Below are 17,796 nucleotides of genomic sequence, written 5' to 3'. Positions count from 1 at the left end.
TTAATTATAAATTTATTATTTAATATAATTATTTATTAATTTAAATATTTATTAAAATATTAACAATGAGTTTAAAACAAAAAAACCAATTAAATTTTTTTTTTAAAACCCTTTGGGAGGTCGCGTCCCCGGCGAGCGACCTCCTACTAGGGAAAAAAATTTGCTCTTTGAGGTGTCGCTCCTCCAGAGAGAGTTTTCCTGATTCCCTAAAAAGTAGGACATTTTGATAATCGTTTTTGAAAGTAGGGCATTTTGGTGAAGTTTTCTGAAAAGTGGGATATATGGGTAAAAAATCCACCACATGGGTAAGAAAATAAGATTACCCGATTTTTTTGTTTTTTGTTTTATCGTAATATGCAACAAAACAAAAGGCAATTTGTCGCCAAACCCTATACCCACAAACCACTAAATCTCATACCTCCACCAAGCCCAACAATCTTCTTCGGCTAGCCACTCGTTTTCCGGCCGCCCCACTGTAGTCAACCGTGCCAGCCTTTCTCTCTCTACGTTTCGGCTCGTTCTCTTTTCACGGTAACTTCCTTTTCATCTCTTCACTGCGACGCCGGCGGCCACACCAGCCGCTGCCATCCCTTCCCCCTTTTCTTGTTCTCGTCTCTGTTGTGTTTTTTCCTTCCTTTATGCTTATTATTATTATTCCCTCTGTTTATTCTAGTTTTATTTATTAAAAAAATTTTAGTTGTTGTTATGTTATGAAACAATTCGTATTGCGTGATGTGATATTCGATTTAGTACATTCCATTTAGTACAAGGCGATGTCAAATAACCGCTATTTAAACAATATCTATTTAAACCAATGAGTCACGAAAACACTATTGCATAGTAGAATTTAAACAATAACTATTTTCCGCGAATTGCAATTGACCATTGATCAGGGGCGGAGCTTCATAGGGACAGCCTCCCTCTTAAAACTAAATAATTACAAAAATACCTAAACTTAATTCTGTTTTCTCTTTCTTTCCCTCTCTCTTGCATCCAGCCTCCTTCTCTCCCTCTTCCATAATCAGATTTACGACGGCCGCCTCTGCCAAACAAAGCTCCTCCTCTGCCAGACAAACAAAACGCGCGACCACCTCTGCTCGCTGCAGGCCTGCGACCGCCTCTGCCTCCGTGGCCGTTCGTCGCTCACGCCTCTCTGTTCCCGCAACTCTCCAGATCGCGTTGCTGCTTTGTTCAAAAGGTTCGAATTTCTATTTTGTTATTGCTGATTTTTGTTAAGTAGTGCTGATTTTTGTTAGATTTGATTTATGAAAGCATGAAATTTAAATCTTATATTGTTAGTGTTGAGTTTGAAGCTTTGATTTGGAGTTTGGAATTTTAATTTGGAGTTTCAATTAGATGCTGATTTTTTTTAGAGTTTTTGTGTTGGACATAAGGTGTTTGATTTTATATCAATATAAAGTGTTTGAGTTTTTTGTCGCGCATAAGGTGTTTGATTTTATGTCTATATAAAGTGTTTGAGTTTTTTTGTTGCATATAAGATGTTTGAGTTTTGTTGCATTTTTGTTTGAGTTTTTGTATTGCACATAATGTGTTTGATTTTATATCAATATAAAGTGTTTGAATTTTTTTTCGCACATAAGGTGTTTGATTTTATGTCTATATAAAGTGTTTGAGTTTTTTTTGTTGCATATAAGATGTTTGAGTTTTGTTGCATTTTTGTTTGAGTTTTTTTTGTCCATATAAAGTATTTTAGTTTTTTTGTTGCATATAAGATGTTTTAGTTTTTTTATGTCGGCCATCCCAACCTTTTCGGTCAAGCTCCGCCATTGCCATTGATTAAACCATCAATTGGAGGTCTCGCCAGTTCAATCTCTTGTCCAATTTTTGAAACATTGGTTTCTTTATTCCTCAGACTTTGTTGAACTTTCAGTGAAATAAATTGGTTGTTTCACTGGATCCTGAAATGCAGGATATAAAGGGAAAAGAGATGAAATTTTCTATCAATCAAAAAAGGAAGAACAAGGACAAAAATTTAGTTCAAACAGAAAAACAAGAAGATGAAAAAGTTGATTTAGAAGAACAAATTGGTGAGTTGACGATAGTAGTGTTGTAAACAAGATATTTCAATGTGTTAATTTTCTGTTCTGCTTGCACTTTGTTGAACTTTTCCTTAAAAAGAATTGGTTGTTTCAGTTGATCATGAAATCCATGTTTCAAAGGGAAAAAAGGCGAAAGATAACACAGACAGAAAAAGGAAGAACAAAGACAGAAATCTTGTGGAAAGACAAAGTCCAGAAGATGAAGTTAATTTAGAAGAGAAACATGGTGAGTTGATGATTATGGTGTTGCTTCTACATTATGAACAAGATATTTTGATGTCTATAACTAAAAGTATATAAATGTGTTATATTTCTGTACTGCTTGCACTTTTTGTTGAACTTTCTCTGAAATAAATTGGTTGTTTCAGTGGTTAAGGTTGTAAAGGGAAAAAAGGTGAAAGTTGCTACTAGCCGAAAAAGAAAGAATAAGGACAAAAATTTAGGTGGAGGAGAAAGACAAGATGATGAAGAAGTTGATTTAGAAGAGAAAAATGGTGAGTTGATGGTTATGGTGTGGCTTCTGTATTGTGAAGAAAATGTTTTATTGTCTTTAAGCATGCTAGCGTGCAGACTGGCAATCCTGTGTCTGTCTGTCCGCTTTTCTGGTGCGATAACGTATGTTAGTCATGAATTGTCATTTGTATTTGTGTAGTTTTAATTTTGATTGAAGTTATTTAGTGGGTGTGTGATAATGAATAGGTAAGAAAGAGTACACATGATAGCAGTTTTATTTAGTGGGTGAAACGTTGGTATTATGAAGGTTTTTGAAAATTGTAGAAGTTTCGAAATAGTGTTTTATGTATTCTCATATATGCTCTTTAGTTAGTTTTTTTCTCTTCATCATACTTAACAAGGAAAATCAGTAACTAAATGTCATTCTAGCCACCTAAAGTGAAAATTGAAAATTTTGTTAGAAAATTCTGATCTTTAGTTTTTCCATCATTGTTTCTCTCTGTCTAATCATCTAGTATATATGTATTATGCCGTTTATGTTGATCTTACCTTTTTTTCTTCAATTATATTAGATGAAGCAGTGAAACATTGTGTTGATTCTGAAGCAGAGGAGATCAAAGACTCCAAGGAGCCAATATATTCCAATATTGGAGCAGCTATCAAACCTTGTAATAAAAAATATTTTCTGGTTGATTCCATTGTTGCATTGTGAATGTCTGAAGTTGTACATTCATTTTTCTTATGTAATTTCGTTATTGTTTTGCAGGTAAGTCTAAGGGAACTAAAAAAAAAAGAAGAAAGGAGGTTCCAATATTACCAGCAAATATAGAACAAAATCATCAGGATGAAATTCATGTTATCTCTTCAGGAGATGATGACTGTTTGAATGGAATGAAAAGTATGATTTTTTATTCTTTCATCGACTGTTGGATTGTAGTGCCCCGTGTACTTTGTGCATATTTGTATGCTATTGTCTATTTATTGTCGTACATGGTAAAGTTTCTGACTTGTGAATGCTCAAACTACAGAATGGATCACGGAATACCATAAAAGTAGACCAGGGTTGGAGGTATTGCAAAATCAAATTGATGATTTTGTAACTGATTACGAAGAAAAATTGGAAGAGGTAATTGTTTGGAAAACTTCCTTAAAACCAAACAGAGATTGGATGCTCTTGTTATTAGCCATTGTTTTAAAATTGTTACTTTTTGTAGATTTATTTTTAGTAATAGTTAGATAACACTTTTTTCAGTGGGGATGATTATCATGACATTGTTTGGATTTTGTTATATATTAAAATTAAATGGATGTTGGAAAATATTTTATTTATAGTTTTCTTTTGTATATACCTACTACTACTACTAGTTCCATGGCTTTGAGAAATAACTAGTTAAAGTCATTTTCATTCATAAGGGAAGGGTTTAGGGTATGGATCCAAGTTATAGTTGCATGAGGTTTAATGTTGCTTTGCCTCCATGTGCCAAGGACTTGATGCTGTCTGCTTTTGACAGAGCTTTTCTGTTTTTGGGGCCTATGTTGTCAATGCCGGCACGATTCTGCGCAATTGTGCTATCCCGGTGCGGTGGAGAAACTGGCCGCGATGCCACCGACCGGGTAAACATGTTCGACGGTAGCGGTGTTCCCGACTGCGAATCCCGCTATACCAGCCTGACCTGCTATTGGACCTGCTCTAGGACTTTTTCAAAAACACAAGATTTATTTAATTTTTTTATTCGTCATTAAGTGCATCTATGTCATTCCGTACCAACTTAAGCCCTAATTCTTTTTTTATTATAAACCCACAAAGGGGTTGGTTCAGCAACTTGAAAAATAAACTGTTTTTGTTCTTCCTCTGTTTCGTTCCTGCTCTGTTTTGTCTGATCTGTTTCTTTTGCTCTGTTTCTTTTGCTCTGTTCTCTATTTTGTTGATTACAATTACTATTTTGGTTATTAAGTATGATCACTCCTTTAATTTTGTGTACTTTGCTATTTTGTTTAGTATTTTAGGGTTTAACTTTATTTTTGTGTATCTTGCTATTTTTTTTGTATTTTGTATACTGTTTGTATTTTATGTTTAGTTTATATACTATTTTTTGGCCTTCGCAATAGCGGTCATCCCGCTATCCGTGATCTGGCTATCCCATTTTTATGGTTCGGTGATCTGAGACCTGACAACATAGGTTGGTGCTAAATATGGCGTTAGGATGTGGAGGATAACTCAGTTTGTATGGATAGTTTCTAGATGAATTGCTTATGTCCTGTAGTACTCCCCCAAAACATTCACCTTTGCTGAAAACATTAGTCTGCATCTGCCAGGCTCCCAATCTTTGATACATGACATTAACTAGCTGACTTTCTAACTAACTTAGTGATCTTCTAGTGTTTAAATCTTCCCCATTCTATATTCAGCTATGAATGATCCCACATTTGTTACTTATTTTGGTTGTTGTGGAATTATTTTTTGTTCAATGCAGGAAAGAAAAACAAAAGAAGCCCTTGCTGCAGAAGGGGGATGGACAGTGGTTGTACACCACAAGGGTAGAAAGAAAACTACTGACTCTGAAAGTGGCATTGCTGTGGGCTCAGTTGCTCAAGTTGCTGTGGAGAATAAATTGGCCAAAAAGAAAAGTAAAAATGTTGGTCTAGATTTCTACCGCTTTCAAAAAAGAGAAGCTCAGAGAAATGGTATGACTTGTTTCTCATAATGTTTTAACATATATCCTATATAATGTTTACGATTTGTGATGTCATTAAAGTTGTTTATTTCTGTTAAAAACAAATTGTCAACAATTAAATTTAAACCAGCGGATGTTGGTTTAAAAGAAAGAAAAAGCATAAAGATGTTAATTAGAGGGGTTCCATCAAAATTTCCACCGACATGGAATAGATCTTATGGCTAATATTATTTTTGTTTCTTTTAGTTAAGAAATATTAGGGTTGTGACTTATTAGTCTTGTGTCAGTCTATACTGCAAGTAAACCTATTATCTTGTTGGTTGGAACCTATGTAGTACCAACACTTCAGATGCAGGGGTGTATGGTTGTCTGCCACTAGTCAGTGCCTGACACTGATACAACACCGTCACACGATTTAAATTATCTGTGTCTACGGGACGGTGTTGTGCTTGTATCAGTGGTTTATAGGTTGGAACACCTTATAAATTATATGATTGTGCAAAATCTCATGCTTTACCTCATTTTTCTCAATCCTAGATACTATCTTAAACTAGTACTAGTACTTGGTGACATTCAAAATCGATTTTGATTGATGATCAAATAAACCATGTTTTGCTTGCAGAAATCATGGAGTTGCAGAGCAAATTTGAGGAGGATAAAAAACGTCTGCAACAATTGAGAGCTGCCAGGAAATTTAGACCTTATTAAATGATTTGATATAGCAGTCAGGGTACACGGTTCTTTTCTTTAGGGAAAGGGATTATATTTATGAAGTCCTGAAGTTGAATTATCCTATAGTCCTGAAAAACTTAGTTCATTTATCATTCCAGCTTTGTCAAAAATACTTTGTTAATGTAGTATAGGAATTTGTGATTGTGTTTATCCTAATTTTGGATAATTATTTTTTTGAAACATGCAAATTCATGAAGTAAATGTTGCTTCAAAACTTTGAACATCCATAATTTTTTCGTATCGTTAAAAAAAATTCTTTTTAGTAGTATTATTTACAGCCGACAATTTAGTTAGCTATTCTAGATGAGACAATGGAAAAAACTCTTTTGTCGTGTCGATATTTTTCCTTTGTTTTTCTTTATAAATTACATGGGTGTCATTTTCCTTTTCAATATGATTTATTGGGTGCTACTATATAAATAGCATCACGTGCTGAGGTTCTGTGTCCTGCAAAAACCTGAAGTGCACGATCTGTGTAAGTGCGAGTATTTTGTTAGTTTATGGATCAAAATATGCAGCCTACCACTATCGCCGACTGAATTGATTTTCCCAATGACTGAGAAATGGGAAGTCATGTTTGTTGAGATGTCATGCGCCATAAATGTTTTTTTCTTTCTTTCAATATTTAGTTTATGTTTGGTTTTATTTCAACTTGTATGATAGACATATGTCCTAAAATCACGTTTGCCTAAAATACTATTCTATGATAGACGTATTTTATAAATTTGAAGCTTCCTTTTTACTTTATTTGAAAAAAAAATGTTTATTCATTTAAATTAAAAAAAATACATTCTTTGAAAATAATATAAATTTAAAACCTTTAAAATCGAAAAAGATCAATTCACCGAAAAAACCTAGAGGCTAGAGCATCCAAATTAAAAAAAAAAATAAAAATTCTAGAAATATGAAAATTAAAGTTTTTGGGATATTTTTTTTTTGGATTGAGTTTACAATGGATTGAAGTTAATCTTCTAATTGGAACCAAATAAATATTGTAACAAAATGAAAAAAAAATCACATTTAATAACACAACAAACAAATCAATATGGTGCTTATATGACAAAATCACGTAGACAAAGTACAAAAAAAAAAAAATGTATGTGAAAATCACATTTTTTTAATAAATTTAAAAATAACTTATTTAGAAAAAAAATCAAAAAAAATTTAAAGAGGTGATTTCGAATCCTTTAATGATTGTAACCCAGGATTGTTTGATGAATGAAAAAGAGGATGCTCTTAGGTTTTAGAAGAAGGTGGTTTCTAATACTTCAACATGCATACAATTGTGTTTGTTTGTCTGTACCTCCAATTTTACCCATTCTCCAACAATATTTTAAAAATGTCACATTTATCCTTAAATTCATTTTTTTTACTATTTAAAGATTTTTGGACTAAATATTTTAAGTTTTTCGGTATATAAAAGATTTCCAGTAATTACTGAAAAACCTTTTAAAAAATTTCCGGTACAGAAGATTAAAAAGATGTGTACCAGAAACCTTTGAAAAAGTTTTTCGATACAGAAGGTTGAAAATATATACTACCGAAAAAAATTTCACAGATTTCCCAGTAAATTCTTTTGTACTAGAAAACTTATGAAAAAGATTTCTGGTACACACTTATAAAAAAATTTATTTTATTTATTTATATAAATTTTAATTGACATGGATAAGCCGCTACTATTATATGACAAAACATATGCCAATACTACCAACGTTTTTGACACATATTAGGTATAAATAATTATAACTAATTTTGTAAAAATCTATTATTGTGATTAATTATTATAATTTATTTTATATTTTACTTCAGATATTTAATATCCGTGAAGCTGTTGTGAATTGGGCTAGGAAAATTGGTATGAAAAACAAAGTGACCGTTATCATTACTAGATCAGATAAAGAGACAAGAGAGAGATGAATAAGGAATAAATTAATATTAGGTTGTGACAAATGATGAAAATACAAACATGTTGATAGTTTAACTCAAAGTTCAAAAAAAAAAAGTGTGATTGTCCTTTCAAGCTTAGATCAAAACTATTAAAAGATAGTTTAAGATGGAAAATTAAAGTAATTTGTGGTGTTACACAAAACAAATTTCTTCATATAATTGAGACAAACATATAGACATTGTATTTCCACATGCTGTTAATTTGCTTTGTCGATTTCATATCGACAAAATTGTTGGAGCAAAATGCAAGGAATATATCTTAAAGGATAGAAAAAAGTTAATATTGAATATGTGGAAATATATTATGTATTGCAGTGATGAAAAATAGTATATCATGCGTTTGCACATATTTGAGCAATCATGTGTCGATAATAAAGTGTTTGTTGATTATGTAAAAAAAATTTGTCTGACTTCTCATAAGTAAAAGTTTGTTGAAGCATGGACAAATCGAGTGATGCATTTAGGGAACACAGCGACTTACAAGTATGTCATGTCACTATATATTGTTGGATTGCTCCATGGTGACAATTTACATGTAATGATATGGTTGAGTCAGCTCATTGGAAACTGAAGTTAATGTTGGAACACAACATGAGTGACATGTGTAAATGTTGGGAGGCTATGAACAACATGATAAGGTTGCAAATTAAAACAATCAGGGGCGTGTTTGGTAAAAGTTTCTATGATAAAGAGCATGAACACGACAATCTATTTTATCAGAGATTGAATATATTTGTACCAAGAGAAGCTCAAAGATGCATTTATGAAGAATACGAGAAAGTTGAGTTGGTGGGACCGAAAAATCTGTATGTGAGTGCTCTCTCAAAAGAACATTCGGGTTACCTTGTGCTTGTAAATTGATACAATATAAATTGATGGATGAATCAATTCTTTTAGATTACGTGAACTCACCCAATACACAAAAAGATGGATCATAGTTGGATATGTCTAATAAGATGAATGCCTTATGAAAACGATTTCGATAACTTGATGTTATAGGAAAAAGAGTGTTGAATAGTTAGGTGCGTGAAATTGCTTTTCCAATTACAAGTTCAATGTGTTCACCACTTGAAAAAGTTAAAACCAAAGGAAGGGTGAAAAAGGGTACGTGTAAGAAACCGGTGGGATATGATGTATATCGAGACCCTTCTTACTTTGAGCATATTAGTGCAACATATTGTGAAGATCCTGATTCCCAACCATCTCAATCATCAAAGAAGAGACATTCCCATTTATAAAAAAAAAACAACCCTCTCAATCATCTCAATCCTCAATACATTTGTTCTTGAGACAGTTTCCTGATATTATTCAACTGTACATTAATGACATATTTAATGTGATAACAAATGGAAATTGTGGCGATCATGCTATTACATCATTGCTTGGACACGGTGAAGAGTCTTGGTCTTTGGTCCTCCTTAGTTTGGATTAGGAGATTGCTTCTCATATAAGTTCTTATGATAGATTGTTCCCATGACGCATTATAGAAGTCATAAGTTCTTTGAAGATAACAAGCTTTGGTATTAAACCCCTAGATAAATTAATATTCATACATTATATGTGTTACGTGATAACAATGACATATAATATTATTACAGTCACGTTTGATCAGACATTTCCTATGAGTGCTTCACATTCAAGATCGACAACAAATGATTGTATTATATATATTAGTTTTGTCAAAGCAAGTCATTGGGTTCCGTTCAAATGATATTATTTTCTTAAATAATACTTATTTTTTTAAATAATAAAATTATTTATTATTTCAATCTATTTTGCAGTTAAAAATGAAAGATGATTTTTCAATGTACATGAAATATCACATTGCACTAGGTTGGAAGAAATATCGCATTGATGAGGCAACTTATTAGGCATATCATATACATGACGCCTACAACAGTGGGTTATTTATTAGGCCATATGGAACGTGTTACACAAGATGTACTGAAAGAATCCGTAGATGCCATGTCATTAGATGAATATTGATTTTGCATGGATTACAATACTTTAAAACTTATATAAAATCACTTGTTATTAGTTCATTTTAGTTACTACTTCGTTATATTTCATCTTGTATTTTATTTAGTTGTTAACTTACGTTGTTCATCACAAATAATATAAAGTTAAAGATATAACAATAATGTAAAATAATGAAGAAAAAAAATAACATTAGAAACTACAAAAACGATATTAATCACAAATAAAAGTAAATAATTACTAACCAGTGTTATGACACAGTAAATATAAAGCTCTATAAAAGTAACTATACATGTCGTCATCTGGATCAGTATCATGTGCATCCAACTCCCGCTGTATAAGATCAACAACTTGTTGTAGTATATATGGATGTTCACTAGAAGCTTGTGCAACGGTAGGGACATTAAAATCTGGAACATGGGGTACACTGTCTGGTCGCACTAAAAGTGGATGAGATACCCTATAGAACCACTTCAAATATCCATCTTGACACTTAGATGGATATGTAGCAAGATGTATCCTATGATGTAGTTCAGTGACATGGGTCAAATATTTCATTCATTCCATATCTACATAAGATAATCTAGAATGAACTGGAGGTGGTGGTGGTGAAATATGTTGAATATATCCAAATTGTCTCAATCATCTCTTGAAAAAATATGTCACTACTGTGTTGCATAATCAGTGTATAACATGATATCATCAAAGAGAATGACATCCTTATGAATCTGTCATGGTCTCCATATGACATCAACAGGTGACAGTGCATCTATCATCTATCTGTACTCAGGGATTTGGTGTTTGCCTTGTTTATAACTCTATCTATTCATTCTGGCAATGCACTTCACGTCAACGCTCTGATCACCTATTTTACAATTATTTGGAAATATTCGTAAATCCAACACTATTACAAATGAAAATAAATAAATTAATGATAAACATAAAAATTAATAAATAAAAATCATAATAATTAATAATAATCATAAATATTTAATACCCGTAGTAGAGACATATATCCACCCAATTGTTTGGTGTCATAACAACTAACATATGAGAGGTAGTCATAAAGGACTACGAGTGTAACAGTACCTCAGACGTATCTACCGGTACCTTCCAAATCTCTGAATAAGGGAAGGTACTTCGCATTAACTAATGTATAACTTTTATCTACGGAAATAGTACTCCCTACCAAATACAACAAATATGTCATAGCAACACAATCAAATCTCTTTGCTGCACACTGTCATTTGAAGACCACTTTCAATGAATCCAATATGTAGTATGCACCCCTTGTCTTTCTAGTTTCCTCCCATATCTCTTCAATAGATACCCATAAAAAAGTTATGCCAAGATTACATGTCATTACTTTATCTAGGTCGAATGGTGGACTGTAGAACTCCCCCCTAATATGAATTCCTAATAGATTGACAATATCATCCAAAGTAATCGTCATTTCACCAAATGACATCTGAAATGACGAGTCTCAGAGTGTCATCTTTCCACAAATGCAGAAATTAGGTTGTTGCCAATCAGCTTCAAACTACCTCGTGTAGCGGAGCTAATCTAAACAAATTCACCCACGTCTCTAGCAATATCAGTTTCCGGGATAGATAAATGATCCTGCTCTCCCTCGTCATCATCTTCCATTATAATTCATCGTTTCCTCTGGGATGTTGGTCGAATCCTTTCCGAAGCATCCATCATCGATGACGAAGTATGAACGTCACATGTTGTTCGTACTATCTTGTCGTCTCTTCCTTTAGCACCAACACCTACTGAAAAATAAAAGAGTTTAAAATATGAATTAAATAAATAACAAAGGAATAAAAAATAAAAAATAAAGATATAGAAAAATTAAAATCAACTTCTAGAAACTAGTGAAAAATTTTAAAAGATTCTTTCTGTAATGAGTTGTATTCCAGAAATGTTGAAAAAAGTTTTCCGATAGTTTCAGAAATCTCGAAAATAAGTTTTCTAGAGTGTAACTTCTCTATCATTTTGAAATAAGTTTTCCGGAAAAAAAGAAAAAATTGGCACTCGCTTGTATTTCAAAAAACTGAAATTATAGGAGAATAAAAATGATAAAGTTTAATATTTATACGAGGACAAATATGTTATTTCATGATATTTAGGGATAGAAGAAAAGTTTGAGAAATAGATGGTAAAATTTCCTAAAAATTATAAGTGATTTTACAACATAGACTAACAAAATCACTTAGTCCACTCTGTGTGATAAGACCTTCAATGGTGTAGAAATGTATGTTTTTATGAGACTTACGTTTTTGCACTGATGGATTGTGCAGAACTATACAGCTGAAAATCCTGCTTTTGTGTTGTATATTAAGAATTTGGCAAAAGATGTGATTGCTGATGATTTCTACTTTTTATGTGGTGAGTATTCAAGACTTTTAATATTCAAGTTTTGTTTAATAGATTTTTATTGCAATTAAAATGCTTTGAGATTTTCTTTGTATATAATTACTGTCTGAGTGTTAATTCCACCGCTTTACCTGATATTTCTTTTGCTTCTTCAAGGTCCTTCTTTGGAAGTACTGAGGCTGCTAAGTCTGATCTGCAAGTCAAACTGATGCAGGTAAAATCTCAGTCATCTCCATGATAAATTTTGTACGACAACCCAGTTAAATAACAACTGGTGCAATTATTGGCATGGCAGCAATGTGAATCATGGAACAGCACTTTGCCCCTTTTCTGGAAACGTATTAGGTTGATTGTAGTTTTTAGTTTTTTTCTTCATATTTTTAAGGAATTTGTAGATGTATTCTTTATTTGTAAAAGTTCTTTCAAAATATTCAATTTTTTATTGCAAAAGCAAAATGAATATTTTATTTATATACTTCATACTCACAAGCACAAGACATGCTAGGTGATCATAATTTAGCATCTCACCCAATTCCACCATCATCAAGCAATGGCATATTACAAAAGATTGCACCCAAATACAATTCAAACAAATCCACCGAATATTAAGCATTGTTTATTCAGAATAATATGTTCATCACTGTCATTATGCAGAAAAATTAGCAGTGTATTTTGATAAAATTTGACAGCAAACCAGCAACCGTACCATCCTTATTTGATCAAACCCCGGTTACAAGACCATCACCAGCAGCAGCCCCGTTCATCATAAATCATAACTACGTAACCTAATTATTTCATGCAACCCTTCTAAAAACCAGCCACTTTGGCTTTCTTGTTCACCCTTTTCTTCTCATTTCTGCTCCATCTTCACTCCACCACATCCACAGCATCACCGTGTTTATCGCTCCACCAAATGAGCTCGTCTTCCTCATCCACTCTTTCAAATTTGGTTTCTGCATTATTATGCAGCCCTTAAACTTCATGGCAGATCAGCTTATGTCAAGCCACCGCATAAATTGAAACATTGCCGCCTCTTGCCCTCATATACAGTCGCCACAATGACTCAGATCCAGTAACAGCACCTATCCATCCAATATTATTTTCTTTGACATCTACATTACACTTAACATTAATCAATTAATTGAAACTCCCTAGCATCCAAAGGATTTAGGCACCATTGGAACAGATTTCAAGCAGTAGAGAATAACATATGCCGAATAATTTCAAGCAGTAGAGAATACCATTTCCTTCCACATGGAGCTTGAAAACACGATTGATGAATAACCTGCAAAGTTGTTGATTCACAGTATGAAAATCCATAACTAGTAAAGTAATATAAAGTTTGCAAAACTTACCAAGTCACTTTCAATGCAATAAATTCAACCAGAAAACTGAAATTCTCACAATATAGATGAAGTTATCTGCGATCATATGATTTGTTATATAAATATTTCAACCAAGAAAAACAGAGAAAATAATGGTAATGTATAGATCTACAAATATTAGATTTAGATTAAGATATAAACTGCAAGCTTTTAAGGACAGTACCATTTTCTTAAATTATAACTAACAAATCAGCAGGCTAGAGATAATGACACCACTGCTCAAGTTCTTTGCACCAATTGATATGACTTGGCAATTTGAATAGGTTATAGTTGCAATCATATTGTATATGACAAAAGAAATACTTATCATACAGCTTAAATTAAACATGATTAGTTTTGTTTTTCTTTTAACAACTATCAACCCATTTAGTTACTTTGATATGTGACTGTAACGTTAACACTAATTGCATCATTTTACCTTTACCTCTACAAGGGTTGAAAATATTCAGAGAGGAATATAGTACGAAACAATGAGTCTTCAGTTTAGACAAATTCATCAAACGTTTAACCAAATTATGATGACTGGATTTGCATCGTCAAAGTGAAAACCGAAGTTAGAACAACAATAAAAAACAACCGTAAACATCAAAGGAGTCCCACATCGGTTACTTCATGCGTTTACTGAACGTTTATATAATGACAGGTCGTGACTATGGTCACGACCTTACTTGAACAGGATCTGTTCTATAGGATCGTACTACTGTGTCCTTATATTCTAAGGAGACAGGAACCTAAATCTGGTGGATGACATCTGACCGTTTGATCAGAGCGTGATTAACGGTTCTGGAGTGGGAACTTCAGTGACCACCACAGTTGGCTGTAGAGGATCGTTCTCGGCTTCACTTGTGAATCTGGGATGGTCACACGGTTGTCTGACAGATTTGAAATCTTTTTTTTTACGATTTTGCTAAAATAAAAACTAGCCAAAATTTCAGAATGGCACATGCGTAGTATTTATTTTACTTGCTTGCCAACCTTTTCCGAAATAAAAAAAAAAAAGAATCAGACAAACACAAATAATTTGTTTGTTTAATACATGATATGAAAAAATAAAGAGAGGGACAAGACAGGAGTAAAGTTTTGATATAGGGAGAAGATGTGTTGGATGTTACATTCCTAAACGATGCTCCATTGAGGTAAAAATGAAGGATAACTCAGGCACCCTCTTTCAATGGTCTATAATAGAACGTTGATGTTAAAAAAAAGTAAAACTGAAAAGGAAATTCTTGATGCAAATGTAAAATCCGACATGCATTTTCAATTTAGGAGAGGGAGTTGAAAGAAAAGGAGCGATTCAGTCATCAGCTTTAGCTACTTGACTTGAGGTAGGGAAGGTGCCACGTTGAAAGGATAAATTTGTTTTTACCATAATTCAATAAACCTGCAGCAAGGGTAATAAAGTAATATTATAACGACCATCTAGAAGGTTTTAGATAAATTGAGAACAAGCTATTCAACGGGCTTTTCTGCCCAAGGATTTTGAATTACTTGGTAAAAAATTATATTAAAATAAAATTTACCGTTGTACCCCTTATTTATCTATCTACTCCTAAAATATAAAGAAAAAGATCAAAATACTTTTATATATATTAAAAATGAATTTTTTTCATCAACATTTCTAAAACACAAATGATTGTCAAAAATATTTTTTTAAAATTTTTTTTTTTTAATTTTCTTAGTTAACAACTTCAACTCTTGAAAACTTGAAAAATAAAATTTCGGTTCAAAAAATGACTTCAGAAAATCATTTTTGAAGTTCTCCAGAACTACTGGGAAACTTATTTCAAATTTTCTGGTAGTTGTTTGATTTTTTTTTTTATAAATATTTCTTAAATTAATTTTTTGTTTTAATTTTTTATTATATTAGTATTTATTGAATTCATTCGATTTTAACTATTTTTTTTTTTTTTTCAGTTGATAGGGCTAGAGGTAGAGACAGGAAAATTGTAGGAAGAATACGTGACTTTGAATCCTCATCGTCTATGGATGTTGCTCCAGAAAGGGTTCGTCCTACAATATCTCGTAGAAGGCGACAATTTATAATGGAAGATGATGACATGCATGAGGGAGGGAGCATGCTCATATATCTATCCCTGAGGAGGATCAGACGGTACACGAGGAGGATCAGATACACGAGGAGCATGAGGAGGTACCTATACAAGAGGATGGACTTGTACATCAAGAGGGTGAAGGTGAGATGACACGGTATCCCGGAGGACCGTATGATCTATCAATCCTTACTCGATACTGACATCACATGTAAGCGAGACTCTGGTTTGGTGAAGTAAGTTAAATTAATTATTATTTATGGTGTATTAAAAATAATTATTATTTATAATATATTAAAAATATTAAAAATAATTATTATTTAAGGTGTATTAAAAATATTTAAATTAATTATTATTTAACGAGCATTAAAAATATTAAAATTAATTATATTTATGATGCATTAAAAAATTTTAAGTTAATTATTAGGCTTAATTGCAGTTTGGGTCCCCTTATTTTAGCTGAATCGCAAAAGTAGTCCCTCCATTTTGTTTCTCCCCAGTTTTGGTCCCCCAAACAGAATTTTAGTCTAAAACTTGATGAAATTTTATTTTTTAAAGCCGTACTACACCATTTATGGTCATTCAGGTACAATTGTTGCAAATGAGATCTTGAGGCTTTGTGTGACTTAAATAAATGCAAAAAAATGAAATTTCATCAAGTTTTGGACCAAAATTCTGTTTGGGAGACCAAAACTGGGGAGACACAAAATGGGGGGACTACTTTCGCGATTTAGTTAAAGTAGGGGGACCAAAACTGCAATTAAGCCTAATTATTATTTATGTTCTATATTTAATTTTAATATCATACACTTTATTTATATGTAGGAGCGGTCAATGCTAAAAATTGTTGACCATGAAATTTTTTTGCAACAATTTACTTCACCCGTTCTCCAACGAAGTATAGAGACTCTGGTTTGGTGAAGTAAGTTAAATTAATTATTATTTATGGTGTATTAAAAATAATTATTATTTATAGTATATTAAAAATATTAAAAATAATTATTATTTAAGGTGTATTAAAAATATTTAAATCAATTATTATTTAACGAGCATTAAAAATATTTAAATTACTTATATTTATGATGCATTAAAAAATTTTAAGTTAATTATTATTTATGTTCTATATTTAATTTTAATATCGTACATTTTATTTATATGTAGGAGCGATCAATGCTAAAAATTGTTGACCATGAAATTTTTTTGCAACAATTTACTTCACCCGTTCTCCAACGAAGTATAGAGACGTGGGTGAATTTATCTGAGTTAGGACCACTATAGTGGGGGATGTTGAGACAGACTCTATATTTAAAGTTTTGATGAAAATAAACAAAGGTTAATTAAGAAAGTTAATTTTGATTCTAAAATGTTATGTTAATTTAACATGTGTTTTTGAGTGGATTTAATTAAGAACAGAATCAAGCAAATCAAGAAAAGCAGCAACAAGATCATTCTGCATCATAACAGAGAATGATCTTGAGCTTCAACAACTGTCCATCACAGCATATTGGTCAAACCTTTTCTATCTCTTTGACAAAGAGTCTGCCCTAGAAATTATTCATAACTAATCAGTACATGGCAAGGAACAAGTAGGAATCATCCAGACTCAAAAAGGTTATTTGATCTCAAAGATCAAAGGACTCAAAGACAGACAAAAATCATGACAGTCTGCAAACTCCAAAAATCAAATGTCAAGAAAGTTCGATCAATTTGGGCATATGACAAGACAATAACAAAGGAAATCCAGAACGTTTAAAACGGGAACTCCAGAATGATTACTGAAGCTCAAGAAAGTTCAAATTGACAAACCAAGAACGTTAATCATTCTCCGTTTTTTCTGCACAGAGACAACATCTCCGTTTCTCTCTGTTTTGATCTGCAATTCATCTCCAACCTTCTCAAGCTACACTCAAGACTCAAGACAGATAACGTACCATCCAAGATCAATGAAGAAACGTCAAAAGCACTTTCTAAGAAAGGACAAAAATGCTTTAAATGCTAAACCATTAAAAGTCAAAAAGCTATTTCAAAGAAGGATTATTTTTATTCTGAAATAATGTTTCAGTCAAAAAGCAAAGTCTCTCCAACAGCTCTTGTACCTTCATTCAAGTACATCTACAACCTATAAATAGAAGGCCATTAT

The 17,796-nt window shown here is 32.3% G+C and overlaps 1 protein-coding gene, 1 long non-coding RNA gene and 1 other non-coding gene across 5 annotated transcripts; 2 read left to right on the top strand and 1 right to left on the bottom strand.

Annotated features, from left to right (window-relative positions):
- The first annotated feature begins 368 nt into the window (after window positions 1-368).
- On the top strand, window positions 369-6,188 carry LOC101497949 (uncharacterized). Of its 3 annotated transcripts, XM_004499386.4 has the most exons (10): window positions 369-531; window positions 998-1,198; window positions 1,931-2,048; window positions 2,155-2,286; window positions 2,429-2,554; window positions 3,086-3,181; window positions 3,280-3,411; window positions 3,542-3,639; window positions 4,988-5,198; window positions 5,811-6,188. In XM_004499386.4, exons 3-10 carry the CDS (start codon window positions 1,949-1,951, stop codon window positions 5,894-5,896), a joined length of 981 nt encoding a protein of 326 aa, XP_004499443.1. In that variant the 5' UTR covers window positions 369-531; window positions 998-1,198; window positions 1,931-1,948; the 3' UTR covers window positions 5,897-6,188. The 3 variants fall into 3 exon arrangements, with proteins under 3 accessions (XP_004499443.1, XP_027190975.1, XP_004499442.1); XM_027335174.2 differs by lacking the exon at window positions 998-1,198 and having other exon boundaries at window positions 396-531; XM_004499385.4 differs by lacking the exon at window positions 369-531 and having other exon boundaries at window positions 1,062-1,198; window positions 1,892-2,048.
- Window positions 6,189-12,658: 6,470 nt separating this feature from the next.
- On the bottom strand, window positions 12,659-15,112 carry LOC105852031 (uncharacterized). Its single transcript, XR_001143825.3, has 2 exons — window positions 13,579-15,112; window positions 12,659-13,508 (listed from the first exon to the last, which is right to left on the bottom strand). It is a non-coding gene; the product is annotated as an uncharacterized lncRNA (long non-coding RNA).
- On the top strand, window positions 14,267-14,490 carry LOC113786834 (small nucleolar RNA U3). Its single transcript, XR_003473148.1, has one exon. It is a non-coding gene; the product is annotated as a small nucleolar RNA U3 (small nucleolar RNA).
- Window positions 15,113-17,796: the final 2,684 nt, after the last annotated feature.

Source organism: Cicer arietinum, chromosome 5 (assembly GCF_000331145.2).
Source record: "Cicer arietinum cultivar CDC Frontier isolate Library 1 chromosome 5, Cicar.CDCFrontier_v2.0, whole genome shotgun sequence".
In the NCBI taxonomy this organism is placed as follows: Eukaryota; Viridiplantae; Streptophyta; class Magnoliopsida; order Fabales; family Fabaceae; genus Cicer; species Cicer arietinum.
The sequence above is the reverse complement of the archived record's forward strand: the minus strand, read 5'-3'. Positions and strand labels throughout refer to the sequence as shown.

Excerpts from the sequence above, each read along its gene's own strand:
- LOC101497949 (XM_004499385.4), top strand. The coding sequence starts at position 1,925 with ATGCAGGATATAAAGGGAAAAGAGATGAAATTTTCTATCAATCAAAAA. Across the intron at positions 3,182-3,279 it reads TGGAGCAGCTATCAAACCTT|GTAAGTCTAAGGGAACTAAA; the intron begins GTAATAAAAAAT and ends ATTGTTTTGCAG. Across the intron at positions 3,412-3,541 it reads CTGTTTGAATGGAATGAAAA|AATGGATCACGGAATACCAT; the intron begins GTATGATTTTTT and ends CTCAAACTACAG.